The sequence below is a fragment of the Crotalus tigris genome, unplaced genomic scaffold (assembly GCF_016545835.1).
Source record: "Crotalus tigris isolate CLP2741 ecotype Arizona unplaced genomic scaffold, ASM1654583v1 scf7180000019021.11574027:1482141, whole genome shotgun sequence".
In the NCBI taxonomy this organism is placed as follows: Eukaryota; Metazoa; Chordata; class Lepidosauria; order Squamata; family Viperidae; genus Crotalus; species Crotalus tigris.
Window position 1 is genome coordinate 1125373 of NW_024097333.1, and position 19395 is coordinate 1144767.

Sequence of the window (19395 nt, forward strand, 5' to 3'; positions counted from 1 at the left end):
TGGTTATGTGTGTTTTACTTTTTGCCTTTTTTGTTGACATGTTTTAACGGTTGGGCACTGCTCAGCGGAAGAAAGGAAGGAAGGAAGGAAGGAAGGAAGGAAGGAAGGAAGGAAGGAAGGAAGGACAGAGGAGGGGAGAGGGACAGAGGGAGAAAGAAAAAGGGAAGGAGAAAAGGAAGGAAGGGAGAGAGGGAGGAAAGGAAGAAGTGGAAAAAAGGAAGGAGGGAGGGAGAGAGAGGGGAAGGAAGAGGAAGGGAGGGAGAAAGGAAGGAGAGACGAAAGAAGGAAAAAGGGAGGGAGGGAGAAAAGGAAGGAAGGGAGGGAGGGAGGGAGGAAAAGAAGAAGTGGAAAAAAGGAAGGAGGGAGAAAGGAAGAAGGGAGAGAGGAAAGAAGGAAAAAGAGAGGAAGGGAGAAAAGGAAGGGAGGGAGGGAGGGAGGGAAGAAGAAGGAATGGAGGGAAGGAGGAAGGAAGAAAGGAAGGTAAGTAGGTAGGTTCTGTTCCTAGAAAACCCACATTAAATGTGCCATTTATGAGAAACACCTTCCGAAGGGACTGTGTGAACGTCCATCCACCCATGTCACTCCCCAGCCAAGAGTCCGTGTCACATTAGAGAGGAGAGTTGCAGTAGCACAAAATATTTACTCACTACGCCTCTTAAAGGGCATTTTGCAGGGATCCTTCATGCAAGACCACAGGGAGCCAATCACACATGGAAGGGAATTGATAATGATACTGATACCCCACTGATACTGAACTGTTGGAATTCTTCTTTCCCATGATTCTTACTTTAAGACAGGGGTTCTCAACCTTTTTAATGCCGTGACCCCCCAACCGGTCGTAAGTCGAGGACTAATACGGTCATAAGTCGAGGACTTTCCCTGCCCGGGAGCGCCACGCATGCGTAGCTGGCAAGCGGCAGAGACGGAGCAGGCCGACCACCGGCTGGGCCACCAGCTGGCCCAGCCCAAGGGAGCTAAGGCACCCACCGGAAAAGGGGAAAAAAATGGCGGACAGCCTTGCTTGGCGACCCCCGTGAAATGATCGACCGACCCCTAATTGGGGTCGCGACCCATAGGTTGAGAACCGCTGCTTTAAGACAATTGAGGTAGAATGCTGCTCACTTTTCAGCTCATCTTCCCAAATCCTCCAATAACAATCAAACCAGAAATGCTTAAAGTGTCCTCCACACACACACATATACATACACACACATATATATACACATATATACAAATACATACATATATACAGGGATTAATCTTAGCTTTGCCTAATAAAATGCAAAATAACTGAATCGATTCAGAAATGGCAAGAGGCTTTAAAAGGCATCTGATTTACTTTTTGTTGCTAAAATATAAATTGTTGCTAAAGCATCTTTAATCAGTCATCCATCCAGGCTGTATTCCCAAATAGGAGCAGTGCAACGTGAGCCTCAAAGACTTTGGACATTCGGAAGCACTCAAAGACCTAAACATTTGTTATGCAATTTTCTAAAGCCAATCGATCTTCTGGTATCGCCACCGTAGCAGCCATATCACCCCGGGAAAGGATGTGTCTGCTTTCAAGAGAGGCTCTTATTCCCAGCCCTGCTACCAACTGAAGTGATTCACCTAACAACGGTGGCAAGAAAGGTTGTAAAATGGGGCAAAACTCACTTAACAACTATGTCATAATAGATATGACTATTTCATGATCTGCAGCGTAGAGGGCTAAAATGTCCTTCCACATTCCTGTTCCTTGGTGGTAACGGAGGTTGAAGAAGGAGAAAGCTTTTATTAATGCCATGGTGATGCAGTGGTTAGAATGCAGAACCGCAGGCTAATTCTGCGGACTTCCCACTGCAGTTCGATCCTGATCGGCTCAGTTTTCCATCCTTCCGAGGTCAGTAAAATGAGGATCCAGATTGTTGGGGGGGTGCAAGATGCTGACTCTGTAAACTGCTTAGAGAGGGCTGTAAAGCACTATGAAGCAGTATACAAGTCTAAGTTCTATTCTATTCTATTCTATTCTATTCTATTCTATTCTATTCTATTCTATTCATTCCATTATTCTATTCTATTCTATTCTATTCTATTCTATTCTATTCTATTCTATTCTATTCATTCCATTATTCTATTCTATTCTATTCTATTCTATTCTATTCTATTCTATTCTATTCTATTCTATTCTATTCTATTCTATTCTATTCTTCATTCCATTATTCTATTCTATTCTATTCTATTCTATTCTATTCTATTCTATTCTATTCTATTCTATTCTATTGCCATGGTGGCGCAGGAGTCAGGATGAAGTAATCTAATTCTGCCCACTGTCAGCAGTTTGATCCTGACTGGCTCAAGGTTGACTCAGTCTTCCATCCTTCCGAGGTCGGTAAAATGAGGACCCGGATCGTTGGGGGCAAATATGCTGACTCTGTAAACCACTTATAGAGGGCTGTAAAGCACTGTGAAGCGATACATAAGTCTAAGTGCTATTGTTATTGCTAAGATGACATTCCCAAAGACCTCTTTTCTGGGAATTTCTATCAAGAAAGGGCTATTTTCTCAGAGTTGAAGAATAAGAGTCCCTGTATTAGTGTGAAGTATTAGTACTACTTTACAAAGCCTTAGTATGACCAGACCTGGAATAATTGCATCCAGTTTTGGTCACCGCAATATAAAAAAAGATGTTGAGGCTCTGGAAAGGATACAGAGAAGAGCAGCAAAGATGATTAGGGGGCTGGAGGCTAAAACATTTGAAGAACGCCTACAGGAACTAATTTAATAAAAACAAGGACCAGGGGTGACATGATAGCAGTCTTCCATTATCTAAGGGGGTTTAACAGAGAAGAGGGGGCCCACATATTCTCCAAAGCACCTGAAGGCAGGAAAAGAAGCAAGGGATGGAAATTATTCAGTATTGTGCATTTTGCATAGGGCTGGTCAAATCCAGGTATAGATCTGAGCGCAAAATTTCTGTTGTTAAGTGAAACATTTATTGAGTTTTGCCCCATTTTACGACCTTTCTCACCACAGCTGTTAAATGTGCCACTGTGTTGTTGTTAATTGCAAAGTCGTGTCCGACCCATCGCGACCCCATGGACAACGTTCCTCCAGGCCTTCCTGTGCTCTACCATCTTCTGGAGTCCATTTAAGTTCACACCTCCTGCTTCAGTGACTCCATCCAGTCACCTCCTTCTCTGTCGTCCCCTTCTTCTCTTGCCCTCCATCTTTCCCAGCATTAGGCCCTTCTCCAGTGAGTCCTTCCTTCTCATTAGGTGGCCAAAGTACTTGAGTTTCCACTTCAGGATCTGGCCTTCTAAAGAGCAGTCGGGGTTGATCTCTTCTAGGACTGACCAGTTTGAACGCCTTGCAGTGCCACTGTAGTTAACTCAATAACACCGTTGTTAAGCGAATCCAGCTTCCCCATGGACCTTGTCCGGTCGCAAAAGAGGATTACGTGACCTTGGGAGACTGCGGCCGTCATAAATCTGAACCGGCTGCCGAGCGTCTGAATTTTTATCCCATGATCACACAAAGGTCGCAATTGTGAAATGTGGTGCCAAGGCACATTTTTTTCAGTGCCGTTGAAACTTTGAACAACCACTAAACAAACTGTTGTTAAGTCTAGGACTTCCTGTAGTTTTTCCAAGAGGCAGGCAAAGCTTCCACATTGTGGGGGCAATTTTCTATTCAGAGGTGTTTCCACATGTTGTGTTGAAACCCATCTTTTCCGAGTGCCTGAGCAGTCGAGAAGGCTGGGAGTCTGGATCTCAAACCTCTTTCGCTTCAAGCAGGCTACAATTGGGAAAGGAGAGATCTGGGAATTGAAGTCTACCCATCGAGTCTAGAGAAAAGAAGGGCCAGGGGAGACATGATAGCAGGATTCCAGTTTTTGAGGGGCTGCCACAAGGAGGGGATCCACTTATTTTCCAAGGCAGGACAAGAACCTGTCAGAATCCAATTATATTTCATCTTTAATCATCAAACATAGAAAACCCCAATTCTGCCTTCTCTGGATTCTGCCATAAGAGGGAGAGAAGGGGGAGAACAAAGGGGCTTTATGGCCCTCACTTCCTTCAGTATACTTCTAAGGAATTGAATGTGTTTATTGCAACCTCAAAGAGTTTGAACCTTACCATAACAAAGAGGGCTATTTACCTTTCATGTAGTTTATCTGAAATCTCCATCCAGACGGAAGAAAGGAACAAAGGGGTGGAATTGTGATGCCTGAAACTATCACTGGAAGGGGTGTGTGTGATTGGGTGGGACTGCTGGGGAACCCCTTAAAACCTTGAATGGGAGAGCTTGGACCCCAAGTCCTGTCTAGCACGCCTGCAACCACTTCTTAATAAAGGATTCCTGTTGGAAGAATTATTCCAAGAGTTCTGTCTTCTTAAGATGCAAAGTGGGGTGGGTCCTTACAGAACCAATGGATGAAAACTAATCAAGGAGAGAAGCAAGCTGGAACTAAGGAGAAACTTCCCAACAGTGAGGACAGTTAACCAGTGGAACGGCTTGCTTCCAGATATTGTGGATGCTCCGTCACTGAAGGCTTCAAAAAAAAAAAAAAGTGGACCATTTATGTTAAATGGTATAGGGTCTCTTGCTTGAGCAGGGGGTTGTTCTGACCTAAGCAAGGAGGGAAACATCTTAGAATTAAGGAGAAACTTCCTAACAGTGAGGACAATTAACCAGTGGGACAACTTCCCACAAGAAGTCATGGGCGTTCCATCACTGGAGGTTTTTAAGAAGAGACTGGACAGTCACCAATCTGGAATGGTATAGGCCAGTGGTTCTCCACCTGTGGGTCGGGACCCCATTTGGGCTCGAACGACCATTTCACGGGGGTCGCCAAACAACGCAGTCCGCCAATTTTTTCCCCCTTTTCCTTAGCTGTGCTCCTCCCTTTTATTCTATTGGCTTTTGAAAGCCAATAGAATAGACTCTCTTGAATAGAGTCTAATTCTATTGGCTTTCAAAAGCCAATAGGAATTGTCCAGGCTGTCTCTGCCCTGCTGAGCCCGCCAAAAGTCCCAGTCTGCAAACGGTGCTGCACCAGTTGAGGGGGGGTCGCGGCATTAAAAAGGTTGAGAACCACTGGTATAGGCTCTCTTGCTTGAGCAGGGGGTTGTTCTGACCTAAGCAAGGAAACTAAGCAAGGAGGGAAACATCTTAGAATTAAGGAGAAACTTCCTAACAGTGAGGACAATTAACCAGTGGGACAACTTCCCACAAGAAGTCATGGGCGCTCCATCACTGGAGGTTTTTAAGAAGTGACTGGACAGTCACCTATCTGGAATGGTATAGGCTCTCCTGTTTGAGCAGGGGTTTGGTCCTAATTTTTTGAAAGACACTTCTTTACGGACTTGAGTGACGCCCCTGCCCCACTCCGGATCCAGATCAGGCCCCACACCGCTTGTGACATGAAACTTTCTCTTTATTGAATACAGAGTCGTCCAGCAAAAGGAATACGGGGAAGCGGGAAGGTTCGTGATCAGGAAACTGTTCATAAATAGACTCAACCCTTCCACCCACCCCCACAAAATATCTCTCTTGCGGCCCCCTACCCTGCCAGCCCCACTTCCAACACCCCCCCCGGCCCCTCTCCAGCGCCTTAGGGCCTTCTCCTGTGAAAACTACACTGGTGTGGTATTACTAAGTCTGATTATATAGAAGAATCTGATCCAAGTGGTCTGCAGTAAAAGCTGTGTCCTCTCCCCCCCCCCATCCCCACTAAGGGTGTTTCTGGGTACCAAGACTGTGTTGAGGTGATCATGCCTAGAAAAGGGGGGGGGTGTCTTTTGCCTTGCACTCATCTCCCTCACCCTTACTTTTACACACACACACACACACGCACACCCTAACATACAACCTTTGGTGGAGAGGAAAATACATTGTCAATCTGGAGGAAGAATAGGTTGTCAGCATTCAAAAATTTGGGGTGTGTGTGAAGAGGGTATCGTGCCGGTTGCAGCCACAGCCTGGAACTTAAAATTAGGGTTGAGCGGTCTCTGAGGTTGTTTTCTTGCAGACGTTTCATGACCCAACTAGGTAACATCATCAGTCCATTTGACATCAACACAAGCCATCAGCAGCCCAAAAAGCTAACACAATCCTTGGTTGTATAAACAGAGAGATTGAATTAAAATCATGAGAAGTGTTAATACCAAATTATAAAGCCTTAGTAAGGCCACATCTGGAATACTGCATCCAGTCTTGGTCACCACATCACAAAAAAGATGTTGAGACTTTGGGAAAAGTGCAAAGAGCAACTAAGATGATCCAAGGCCTGGAGACTAAAACATATGAAGAACAGTTACAAGATTTGGGAATGGCCAGTCTAGAGAAAAGAAGGAGCAGGGGGGACATGACAGCAGCCTTCTAGTATTTGAGGGGCTGCCACAAAGAAAAGGGGGGGGGTGTCAACGTATTTTCTAAAGCACCCGAAGAAAAGACTAGAAGCAACAGATGGAAACTGACCAAAGAGAGAAGCAACCTTGAATTAAGGAGAAATTTCCTAACAGTAAGGACAATTCACCAGTGGAACAGCTTGCCACCAGAAGTTGTAGGTGCTCCATCACTGGAGGTTCTCAAGAAGAGACTATAGAATTATAGAAACTAATTATTGAATGTTTTTTAAAATATAAACCCAGACAACACGCTGTTTCCCAAATATTAAGGTAATTATGTTAAAAAACCAATAAAGTATATTTTTTTAAAAAAGAGACTGGACAGCCACTTGTCTAAAATGGTATAGGGTCTCCTGCTTGAGCGGGAGGTTGGACTAGATGACCTCCAAGGTCCCTTCCAGTTCTATTCAGATTGATTTGACTAGCACTGATGTAACCTAGTTGGGTCATGAAACATCTGCAAGAAAATAACCAAGCTCAGAGAGCACCAAGGAACTTCCAGTTCAACTCTGAGCTACAAAAATTGTTTTTTTTTTTTTAAAAAATCCTTTTCTGCTCAGTCCCCATCCAGGTGCAGCAGGGTTGGAGAACCCATTAAAGATTGCTTGCCAGATGTTCTCAGTCTCTCAGCATCCCAAGCCGGATGCAGTCCGACACATCTGTTTGCTGACACCTCCAGAGAAAAGAATTAATTGCTTTCAGGGTGTTTTTACGGGCAGTCTTCCGCCCCCCCCCCCCAAGCAAGGCCCATCGGAGAGGCTACTGTGGTGGGTTTCCTGCACTGCATCCTGCAATAAGATTTTGGTGGATGAAATGGGCTCTCCTACGTCCTAAATCAGTGGTTCTCCACCTGTGGGTCGGGACCCCATTTGGGGTCGAACGACCATTTCACGGGGGTCGCCAAACAACACAGTCCGCCATTTTTTCCCCCCTTTTCCTTAGCTGTGCTCCTCCCTTTTATTCTATTGGCTTTTGAAAGCCAATAGAAGAGAGTCTCTTGAATAGAGTCTAATTCTGTTGGCTTTCAAAAGCCAATAGGAATAGTCCAGGCTGTCTCTGCCCTGCTGAGCCCGCCAAAAGTCCCATTCTGCAAATGGTGCTGCACCAGCTGAGTAGTCCTCGACTTACGACCGGTTGAGTAGTCCTCAACTTACGACCGGTTGGGGGTCACGGCATTAAAAAGGTTGAGAACCACTGTCCTAAATACACATAACAGGCGCACGCGGACACTCACACACACAGAGCCTGCTACAACTCCTTTGAAGTCACTCGGTGTCCTCTCCAGCAAATATGTCTTCCCCAAGGTGAGGAACCTGGGTGGGGGGAGAAGGAAGAAGAAGAAGAAGAGGAAGAGGAAGGAAGAGGAAAGAGGAGGAGGAAAGAGGGCATGAACAGGGAGGAGGAGTTAGTTGTTAGAGGACAAAAGATAGGAGGAAGGAGAAGAGGGAGAAGGAGAAGGAAGGAAGATGGGGAAGGAGAAGAGGAGGAAGAGAACGGGGTGGAGGAAGAGTTAGAGGAGAAAAGAAGATAGGAGGAAGGAGGATAAGAGAAAATGGGAGGAGGAGGGTGAAGATAGGTGGAAAAGAGGAGGAGAGATGGGAAACAGATTTGGGTACAACAGAGAGGAGAAGGGCAAACTTGTTTCGGCCATGGGCAAAAGGGAAATCCGTGTGTGTGTGTGTGTATGTGTGTTCTGAAACCTCCTGGGGAACACAAACCAAAGAAAGGGGGCACACAGAGACACCCCCTGCACGTGCCCCCCCCCCGAACTGCAGAGGACAAAGTGAAGACCACCTGCATCCTCTCTCGCACGCACAGCCACATAGCCAGCCGGACGCAACTGCCAATCCACGTAAACAATCGGTGGGTGGGAGCAAATTTCTTCTCCACGCAAGACCACCCCACCCTTTTGAACACACGCACCCTGCGCGGGCTTCTTCCGGGGTGGCCGCCCTGTCTTCTCTGGCGGCACATGCCCCCCCCAGAACCATCCTTCTGCCTGCTGCCCTTCGTCACTAGCAAAAGAGGAGGGGAAGGAAGCGTGGGGTTAGGAGGTGAGGGGGGGGCTGTACAGCCGCGGGTCAGGGTCACTACTACAGGGTGGGCATTTTCGCTGCCCTGGAGTAGCAGGGGAGGGGGAGGAGCCCTGTTACCCCTCGCTCTTCAGTATTGCACTCCAATTCTTCCCCCCCCCCAAGAGATGGGAAATAGATTTGGGTACAACAGTGCCTTAGAACAGTGCCACACCCCTCCCAATCTAACCGTTTCCCCCAACTGTCTTTGCAAGACTGTGCCTCCCCTATTTACAGGCCCATCAGTTTTTTTGGGGGGGGGGCATCGCAGTCCAGCACGGGGCTCTGCCAACTCCTCTCTCCCCCCTCCCTCTGCTGCCCCCCCCCAGCCCAGCCCCCAAACTCTGATCCTTTGCTTTCTAGCTGGCCTCGATGGGGGGGCAGCCGAGGACGGGAGGTCCAGTTCAGCACACGGATGGAGGGGAGGGCACCAGCTGTCGCAGACTGGGACGATGGGTGGCTCCCACCGCCCACGGGGGTCATTTCCAGGAGTGGAGGGGCTCCTAGCTGGCCAGGGTGCGTTGCAAATTCAGGCGGTTCATCTTGGCTTCTTCCAAGCCTTGCAGCTTCTGCAGCTGAAGTTCGTCCAGATGCCTCCAGAGCTCCTGGCGTTCCTTTTCCTTCTTCAGTTCCCTGTGGGGAGGGGCAGGAGGGGGTGGTCAGGGGCAAAGAAGGAGGCTTCCTATCCACCACCACCCTCCGGTCCATCTCCCCCCCCCCCAACCAGGCGCACAGAAGAATGTCAGAATTCAGAATGAACAGTGTTGGAGGGAAACCTTGCAGGTCTTCTAGAGCAGTGGTTCTCAACCTTTTTAATGCCTCGACCCCCAACCGGTCGTCAGTCAAGGACTACTCAACCGGTCGTAAGTCGAGGACTACTCAACTGGTGCAGCACCGTTTGCAGAAGGGGACTTTTGGCGGGCTCAGCAGGGCAGAGACAGCCTGGACAATTCCTATTGGCTTTTGAAAGCCAATATAATTAGACTCTATTCAAGAGAGTCTATTCTATTGGCTTTCAAAAGCCAATAGAATAAAAGGGAGTCGCACAGCTAAGGAAAAGGGGGAAAAAAATGGCGGACTGCGTTGTTTGGTGACCCCCGTGAAATGGTCGTTCGACCCCAAATGGGATCCCGACTCACAGGTGGAGAACCACTGTTCTAAAGATTGGACAGCTATTGGGCCAAAACAATTGTACCTAAATCAGGGATCCCCAATCCCTGGGCTGCGTCTCGCTCCCAAGCCGTGGCCTATTCAGAACCGGACTGCAAAAGCCATGGGCCGGTGCATGTGCGCACATGCGTGCAGCTCAACCTGCGCAAGTTGGGATGCATGGGCATGCATGTGCACCCTGGCCCGCAGCTCATGGGGCCTGGTTCCCCTCTCCCCCCACCCAGCCAGGCCGTCAAGCCACAAAGGTTGCGGACTGCTGATCTAAATGATTGGTCTAACGTGCAATTCACCGGACTGTATTCCAGGATAACAGTGTTGGAAGGAACATTGGGGGTCTTGTAGTCCAACCCGCTGCTGCTGAAGCAGGAGAGCTACAAACTTCCTGAGGGTAAGAACTGAACATGAGAGGAACAGATTGTGATTTCTGGAGCTTTCGGAGACCCCCCGCTCCTCTCGTGGAGGGTTTAGCTGGTTTTCCTGAATATATAATCTAGAACAGTGGTTCTCAACCTTTTTAATACCGCGACCCCCCAAACGGTCGTAAGTCGAGGACTACTCAACCGGTCGTAAGTCGAGGACTACTCAACTGGTGCAGCACCGTTTGCAGACTGGGACTTTTGGCGGGCTCAGCAGGGCAGAGACAGCCTGGACAATTCCTATTGGCTTTTGAAAGCCAATAGAATTAGACACTATTCAAGAGAATCTATTATATTGGCTTTCAAAAGCCAATAGAATAAAAGGGAGTAGCACAGCTAAGGAAAAGGGGGGAAAAATGGCGGACTGCGTTGTTTGGCGACTCCCATGAAATGGTCGTTCGACCCCAAATGGGGTCCTGACCCACAGGTTGAGAACCACTGCTCTAGAAGGAGAAATTTCCTGACAGTGGGAACAATTAACCAGTGGGATGACTTGCCACCAGAAGTTGTGGGTGCTCCATCCCTAGAGGCTTTTAAGAGAGTGGACAACCGTTTGTCTGGAACAGGAGTTCTCAACCTTGGCAACTTTAAGACTTGTGGACTTCAACTCCCAGAATTCTGGGAGTTGAAGTCCACAAGTCTTAAAGTTGCCAAGGTTGAGAACCACTGGTCTGGAATGTTATGGGGTCTCCTGCTTGAGCAAGGGGCTGGACTAGAAGACCTCCAATGCCCCTTCCAACTCTCTTAGTCTGTATTTTATCCTTGGGATCCCTTCTAACTCCACAATTCTGTGACAGTTGCATGAACCATCAACTAACACAACGAGCTGGCTTTGTACAAGATGCCAAGCCCACCCCCACCCCGCCCACCCCCGTTCATAAGACCAAGCCAAGCTTAACATCTCAGGTGAATTTGGTCGTACTGTTTCAGGCATGCAGAAAGGGAAGTATTGTAGACGCAGTGTTTAGGGTAGGCATGTCTAATCTTGGCCATTTGAAGACCCATGGACTTCAACTCCCAGAATTCCTAGCCAGCCAAGACCATGGGTGGACTTGGAATTTCCTGGCCAGCCACGTTGCCAAGGCTGGACATCCTTGGTTTAGCTTGTCCAGCTTTCCAACCACATCTTCTGAAACTAGACGACATGGAGGACCACCACCCTTCCTGGACAGAGACTCTATTCTTCGGTTCCATCACCAGAGTTGCTCCTCACCCCCACAGTTCACACATCCACACAAACACACTTACTGCTGCTTCTCCACCTTGTAGGAGGCAGTGAGTTCATCAAACAGCTTGCCATTCATCTCCATGAAGGTCTTGAGGACGTTGTAGACCAGAGACACAATGGTCCTGGGAAGAGAGATGGGATGGGCTGGTGAGGACAAGGAGAAGATGAACCTGGGACACAAAGGGACCGACATCCCTACAGTCCCACAACTATGACAACTCGCCATGGCCAACTTGCTGCAAGACAAAAGTCCCACTAATGTCGAAGAAATAGTTGAATGGAAGCGTTAAGGAAAGGATGCCAAACGAGGGATAAAATAAAATGTGAATGACAAAAAATAATGTATATATTTTTAATTGTCTATGGAGATTCTCCATCATCCAGGTCCTGGTTGTCCCAAAGGTGCTTTTTTCAGGAGGCAAATGGACTTTCTTGTTTTTCTTTGAAGACGTTTCGCTTCTCATCCAAGAAGCTTCTCCAGCTGACTGGATGGTGTGGAATGGAAGGATTTATACTCCTTGCAGACAACTGGTCATTTGCCTTCTTTTAGAGAGCTGTTGAGGCCACTTGGAGGTTGATCTGTTTTTCTCAAGGTCACCTGAGTGGAGCAGATGGGTATGGAGCCTTCTTGGAACTGCTGAAAGGACTGTGTTCCACACCCATTTGCACTACTCAGGTGACCCTGAGGACACTGATAAACCTCCAAGTGGCCTCAACAACTCTCTAAAAGAAGGCAAATGACCAGTTGTCTGCAAGGAGTATAAATCCTCCCATTCCCCACCATCCAGTCAGAGCTGAAGAAGCTTCTTGGACAAGAAATGAAACGTCTTCAAAGAAGAAACAAGAAAGAAAAAGAAAAAGCACCCTCTGGGATATTTTTAATGATTTTAAACTGAATGACTGAATTGTCCTGCAGCCAGCTGTCCCGTGGTGAGCAGACCAGGGCGAGTTGTCCCATTCCGGCTGACAGGGAGCACAACCTAGGAAGTGGACTTTCCTCCGGGGGGCTTTCTAACTTGGGGGAAGGAAGCCTTCCTTCTTTGACCACGTTCTCCCCGGTGCGGCGCCTGTGGGACTCACGGGTTCCAGTGCTCCTTGGAGACACGGTAGAGCGTGCCGAAGATGGTAGGGAGTACCGTGTGACAGTTGTCCTCCACCAGGCTCAGGATGTATTCGTTGTTCCAGAAATACAGCGCCCGTTCAGCCACCTGGTTTGGGGAGAGGGGGGCACAGAGCAAGGCCATGAGCATTTGAAAGCCCACCAGAAAAGTCCCTAACCCAGTGGTTCTCAACCTGTGAGTCGGGACCCCATTTGGGGTCGAATGACCATTTCACGGGGGTCGCCAAACAACGCAGTCCGCCATTTTTTCCCCCCTTTTCCTTAGCTGTGCCACTCCCTTTTATTCTATTGGCTTTTGAAAGCCAATAGAATAGACTCTCTTGAATAGAGTCTAATTCTATTGGCTTTCAAAAGCCAATAGGAATTGTCCAGCTGTCTCTGCCCTGCTGAGCCCGCCAAAAGTCCCATTCTGCAAACGGTGCTGCACCAGTTGAGTAGTCCTCGACTTATGACCGGTTGAGTAGTCCTCGACTTACGACCGGTTGGGGGTCATGGCAACTGCCCTAACCAAGTATATAAAAATTATTATGTATTGGAATTGAAAAAGTGATGACTGCTTAGATCATTTTTTTTTATCATTTATGGAATGTTTTAAATTACTAGGATGGATTTTTTGTATGACAACAAAGACATGATAAGGCATGATAAGCTGGAGAAAATTTGAACTTTGTTTAATGAATATGAATGAATCAAGGTCTAATATGATTTTGTTATTTTAAAGAGATGGATTGATTTTGGGATTTTATATATATATATATAGGGCTGATCAATATTTTATTGTTATTAAAATATCTATTGTGTAGTGGAAGAAGAAATAATTGAGTTTGGTATAAAATGAGGGATGTGAGAGATTAAGAATTAGAATTGATAATTTTTTGTTTCAAATTTAAACTATTGTAATTGTAAACTGATAAAAGTTATAATACAGGTTTAATAGTGATAGAAATTTAAAACAGAAATGGAATATTTAAATGTACTATGTTAACTGAGGGGAATAGAGAGGGGGTAGTGAAATTTATTGAGTTGTATTGTTTATATATATTTTCACTTTTGAATGTTTGACCACCCAACCATCACGGTGGGTCTTGTGTACCTTTTGTTTAAGAATTAAAAAAAAACCAATAAAATGTCTTACATAAAAAAAATAGTCCGTAACCCAGCTACCTTTAATCTAGGGACTCCTTGACTTACAAATACGGTGGACCCCAAAATGTCCCTTGCTAAGCAAGACAGTTTTAAGTGAGTTGTGCCCCATTTTTTTTGATTTTTCTTCCCACAGTTGTTAAGCGAATCATTGCAGTTGTTAAGTTAGTAATCCGGTTGTTAAGTAAATCTGGCTTCCCCACTGATTTTGTTTGCCAGAAGGTTGCAAAAGGGGATCACATGACCCCGGGACACTTTGACCGTCATAAATATAAATCAGTTGTCAAGCACCAAATTTTGATCGTGTGACCTCGGGGATGCTGCAACGGTCATTAAGTGTGAAAAATGGTCACCAGTAGCTTTTTTCAGTGCCTTTGTAACTTCGGTCACTAAATGAATGGTTGTAAGCAGAGGACTACCTGTAAGGCAGTCTTTGAATTACGACCAATTGCTTAACAATGCCTCGAAGTTTTGAGGGCCTCAGAAAAAGGGACTTTTTGACCTACCCTCAAAGTTACAACTGTTGCACCATCCCCTGATCATAATTCATCACAATTGTACTACACTTGCAACCTTCCCACTGGCTCCCAATAAGCAAAGTCAACTGGGGGGGGAGGGGGAGCCAGATTCATTTAGTGACCACACGATTCACTTAACAAGCATGATCGCAGTAAACAACGGTTGTAAAATGCAGTCCTGGACAGGTGATGACTTGCTTAATGACCGCATTGCTTGGCAACTGAAATTCCATATCCGAGGGTGGGCGTAAGATGGCTCCCCCCTCCCACCCTTTGCTCAGCGCCCCCTCCCCAAGGCACCTGGAAGTGGGGGCTGGCGATGCAGCGGGCCACTTGCTTGAAGAGGGGCTCCTGGATCTTCACAAACTGCGACGGTTCGATGACGTCCAGGATCTCTTCAATTTCACCTAAGAGCATCACCTGATCAAGTGGGGGGGGAGGGAGAGAGGAGATGAAAGGAGGGGGGCCCTCTAGCAGCAGACATCTCATTTGCATGCGTTCCCCCCTGCCCTTCCACGCCCCCACCCTGTACCTCTTTTTGGGTGCAGGTCTTTGGCCAGTATTTCAACAGGCCGCGGATCACCTGCAAAAGGAAAGAAAGTTATTTATTCGTTTTTATTCAGCGTGTGGCGTCTACAGAGGTCGTGCAATCATTGATATGCACATTTGCTTTAAACAAGGCGTCAGCAAATATATATACATATATATATTTTCTGAGGTTTTCGCGGGTGTTTGTATGTAGGTCTTTGGTTATTCGGGTTTTCTCCTGCGTCAAATTGGAAATGTCTTGGCGACGTTTCGACGAAGTCTCATTCGTCATCTTCAGGCTGGTGCTTTCAGCTTCGTGCTTCCAGGAGCCTCCTGGAAGCACGAAGCCGAAAGCAGGAGCCTCCTGGAAGCAGGAAGCACGTGCTCCTGGAAGCACGAAGCCGAAAGCACCAGCCTGAAGATGTCGAATAAGACTTTGTCGAAATGTCGCCAAGGTACTTCCAATTTGACCCGGGAGAAAACCCAAATAACCAAACACACACACACAGACAGACAGACATACATATATATGTAATTCTCGACTTACAACCGTTCACTTAGCGACCAAAGTTAGAACGGCACTGGAAAAAGTGATCTATGACCATTTTTCACATTTATGATCGTGGCAGCCTTCCCACAGTCACGTGATCAAGATTCAGATGCTTGGCAACTAACTCGTACTTATGACAGTCACTGTGTCCTGGGGTCATGTGATCCCCTTTTGTGACCTTCTGACCAGCAAAGTCAACGTGGAAGCCAGATTCACTTAACGACCGTGTTTCTAACTGCAGCGATTCACTTAACAACTGGGGCAAGAAAGTTTGTGAAGTGGGGCAAAATGGACTTATCAAACATCTCATTTAACAACCAAAATTTTGGGCTCAGTTCTGGTCGTAAGTCAAGGACTACCTTGTATGTATCATTATTTCATATGTATCCGTTGTAGATGATGGATCCAAACTCCCTGCCTCTTAACAAAACGTAAATCTTTAACCGGTCTTTATTTTGGAGGCATGCTGCTCCTAGCTATGGAGGCTCTACTGCCAGTTTTTATAGCTTTACACAGCTCGGAGGCCTGCTCTTTCTTTATAAAAATGTCCTGTGAGAAATTGCTCAATTGTGGAGCAATTGTGGTCATAAAACAAGGACGACCTGTGTATATATAAGATATGTGGACCATACAATATGGGAGAAAAAATATTAAATTAAGATAAAACCATAAGGCTATCACCATAACAGGGAGCCATAGAATTGCAATGGGATAGATGTTATAATTCAATAGAGAGAGAGAACGAAAGAGAGGAAAAAAAAATTGGAATTTTAAGCCACCCAGAGTCACTTGGCGGGGTTGAGCAAGGAATAAACAAAAAAGTAAACTCCTGCTGTGGATCCAAGGAGCCACTCGCACCCATGCTCCCAAAATGTGCCAAACCACCTGTGGCCCCCCACCCCCCTGGGGCCACGAGCCCTGCCCTGCTGCTTGTCCCCTACCCCTTGCAAAGGCCGGACTCACGTGCTCGGTCAGCGTGGCATCTTTTTCCAAGAACTGGACCACACAGTAGGCCAGCTGCAAGAGAGAAGAGGACACCATTTCTCAAGGTCCTTCTTTCTCCCACACTGCTGCCCCCCTTCTGCTTCTGCAGCCCGCAGCCAGCCCTAGGCGTTAATCCCAGAAAGTCAGCTAGTGCACGGAGAGGAGGCCACTCAGAAATCCCACAGCAACAGCCAGGGCAGACCAGTTCCCTGCGCGAGACCTTGTCTGTTCTTCTCCCCTCTTATCCTGACCGGGCTAACTTTTCAACCTGCAGGTTTGTCACAACAAAGGACACTGCTATTGCGAGCCCGGGTGGCCCCCCCCCGGTGGCCTTGGGGGCAGTGTGGACAGTGGGCCCCCCCCCACAGGGAGGTAAGTCAAGTGAGGGTGGGCGCAGAGCAATAGAATCCAGGTCAGGGGCGCAAAGAGCCGAGAACCCTCGGGCGTCTCCCTGAACCGCGGAGCGCCCTGAGCGCTCCTCTCCGCCACCCACCCATCCCCGGGCGCCGATGGCTCACCTGGGCATGGAAAATGGAGAGTGACTTGACGGAGTGAAGCGGGATGAGGACCCGGATGAGGAACTGCTTGTGTTCCGCCTTCAAGGGCAGGGCGAAGCCGTTGATGATGCTGAAAGCGAAGCCGAGGGAGGGGTTTTACGGGAGGGAGGGTCATCCCTTGCAGGGTCGTTGTTGTGGCAGCCAATTTCTCGTTATCAGTGGGGGGGGGAGCTAGATCAGGGCTTCCCAACTAAGCCACTTGAATGAGTGGACTTCAATTCCCAGAATTCTCCTAGCCAGAATTTCCCAGAGGTTGGGAAGCATTGATGTAGATGAATTTAAGAATCGTCTCCAGTTTTACATTTCTTTCTCTTTCTTTCTCTTTCCATTCTTTTTTCTCTTCTTCCCATCCCCTTTCCTTCTTTCTTTTCCCTACCTTTTTTTTTCCTTCCTTGCTTGCTTCTTTTTCTTTCTCCTTTCTTGCTTCCTTCTTTCTTTTTTCCTTCCTTCCCTCCCTCTCCCTCTCCTCCTTTCCTTTCCTTCTCTCTCCTCCCTCCCCTTCTCTTCTCTCCTTCTCCCTCTTCTCCTCTCCTCCCTTCCCTCTCCTCTCTCTTCTCCTTCTCTCTCTCTCCCTTTCTCCCTCTCTTCTCCTCCCTCCTTCTCTCTCCTCTCCTTCTCTCCCTCTCATCTCCCCTCCTTTCCTTCTCTCTCCCTCTCCTCTCCTTCCTCTCTCCTCCTTCACTTATCTCCTTTCCTTCTCTCCCTCCTCTCCTCCCTCTTCTTCTCTCCCTCACCTTCTCCCTCTTCTCCTTCTCTCCTCTCCCTCTCTTCTTCTCTCTCCTTTCCCCTCCTCTCATCCTCTCCCCTCCCTCTGTCTCTCCTCCTTCTCTCCCTCTCCTCCTCTCCCTTTTCTCTCTCCTTCTCCCTCTCCTTTCCTTCCCTCTCCCCTCCTTTCCTTCTCTCTCTTCTTCTCTCCCTCTCCTCTCCTTCCTCTCTCCCCTCCTTCGCTTATCTCCTTTCCTTCTCTCCCTCCTCTCCTCCCTCTTCTTCTCTCCCTCACCTTCTCCCTCTTCTCCTTCTCTCCTCTCCCTCTCTTCTTCTCTCCTCTCCCCTCTTCTTCTCTCTCCTTTCCCCTCCTCTCATCCTCTCCCCTCCCTCCGTCTCTCCTCCTTCTCTCCCTCTCCTCCTCTCCCTTTTCTCTCTCCTTCTCCCTCTCCTTTCCTTCCCTCTCCCCTCCTTTCCTTCTCTCTCTTCTTCTCTCCCTCTCCTCTCCTTCCTCTCTCCCCTCCTTCGCTTATCTCCTTTCCTTCTCTCCCTCCTCTCCTCCCTCTTCTTCTCTCCCTCACCTTCTCCCTCTTCTCCTTCTCTCCTCTCCCTCTCTTCTTCTCTCCTCTCCCCTCTTCTTCTCTCTCCTTTCCCCTCCTCTCATCCTCTCCCCTCCCTCCGTCTCTCCTCCTTCTCTCCCTCTCCTCCTCTCCCTTTTCTCTCTCCTTCTCCCTCTCCTTTCCTTCCCTCTCCCCTCCTTTCCTTCTCTCTCTTCTTCTCTCCCTCTCCTCTCCTTCCTCTCTCCCCTCCTTCGCTTATCTCCTTTCCTTCTCTCCCTCCTCTCCTCCCTCTTCTTCTCTCCCTCACCTTCTCCCTCTTCTCCTTCTCTCCTCTCCCTCTCTTCTTCTCTCCTCTCCCCTCTTCTTCTCTCTCCTTTCCCCTCCTCTCATCCTCTCCCCTCCCTCCGTCTCTCCTCCTTCTCTCCCTCTCCTCCTCTCCCTTTTCTCTCTCCTTCTCCCTCTCCTTTCCTTCCCTCCTCTCCCCTCCTTTCCTTCTCTCTCTTCTTCTCTCTCTCCTCTCCTTCCTCTCTCCCCTCCTTCGCTTATCTCCTTTCCTTCTCTCCCTCCTCTCCTCCCTCTCTTCTCCTTCTCTCCCTCACCTTCTCCCTCTTCTCCTTCTCTCCTCTCCCTCTCTTCTTCTCTCCCCTCTTCTCCTTCTCCTTTTCTTCTCTCCCCTTTCCTTCTCTGCCTCTCCTCTCCTCTTCTTCTCTCTCTCCTTTCCCCTCCTCTCATTCTCTCCCCTCCTTCCTTCTCTCCTCCTTCTCTCCCTTTCCTCCTCTCCCTTTTCTCTCTCCTTCTCTCCCTCTCCTTTCCTTCTCTCCTCTCCCCTCCTTTCCTTCTCTCCCTTCTCTTTGGCTAAAGGTCTTCGACCCAGAGGCTGGAGGGCCCTCCTTCACAGAGGCTCTGCTGAATCCTACCCTAAGCAGGGAGTTGGGACTAGATGACCTTGGAGCTCTCTTCCGTCCTGAAGACGGGGGATCGGCCATCCTTACACGCCCTAACGGAGGAGCCTTGCTTCTCCCAGCCCCAAAAGATTTACCTCCCGAGGATTTCTAACAACTCAGCCACTCCGTTGAAATGCTCCGTCTCGTAGATGAACCTGTCGGGCGGAAGGAACAGAAGAAACGGGGACGGTTGCATTCTTGCCCTTGTCTTCCCCGCCGGATGAGCACGCAGGCAACTCTCTCCCTCCTCTCCCCTTGGCCCCCTTTCCCCATCCTCCCCACCTTCGTGAAAGGCAACAGGGAGTCCTCGTTTAGTGACCGTTCGAAGTCCCAACGGCATGGGGAAAAAAGCGACTTCTGACCGTCTTTCACACTTAACGACCGTTGTGGCATCCCGGTGGTCATGGGATCAAAATCCAGACCCAGGGCAACCAATTCGTTGCAGTGTCCTGGGTGTGTGTGTGTGTGTGTGTGTGTCAGGTGACCCCTTTTGCGACCTTCTGACACG

General features: G+C 48.2%; 1 protein-coding gene across 1 annotated transcript in view; it reads right to left on the reverse strand.

Moving 5' to 3' along the window:
• Positions 1–7470: 7470 nt before the first annotated feature.
• PPP2R5B (protein phosphatase 2 regulatory subunit B'beta) overlaps positions 7471–19395 on the reverse strand; it is a 31223-nt gene continuing 19298 nt past the window's right edge. Inside the window, exons 6-13 of the mRNA XM_039358460.1 lie at positions 18983–19042; positions 16640–16748; positions 16101–16154; positions 14592–14642; positions 14360–14479; positions 12359–12486; positions 11299–11400; positions 7471–9097 (exon numbers count right to left, since the gene is read on the reverse strand). Coding sequence (XP_039214394.1) covers positions 8968–9097; positions 11299–11400; positions 12359–12486; positions 14360–14479; positions 14592–14642; positions 16101–16154; positions 16640–16748; positions 18983–19042 — 754 coding nt within the window. The 3' untranslated portion in view covers positions 7471–8967. The remainder of the gene's footprint in view (positions 9098–11298; positions 11401–12358; positions 12487–14359; positions 14480–14591; positions 14643–16100; positions 16155–16639; positions 16749–18982; positions 19043–19395) is intronic.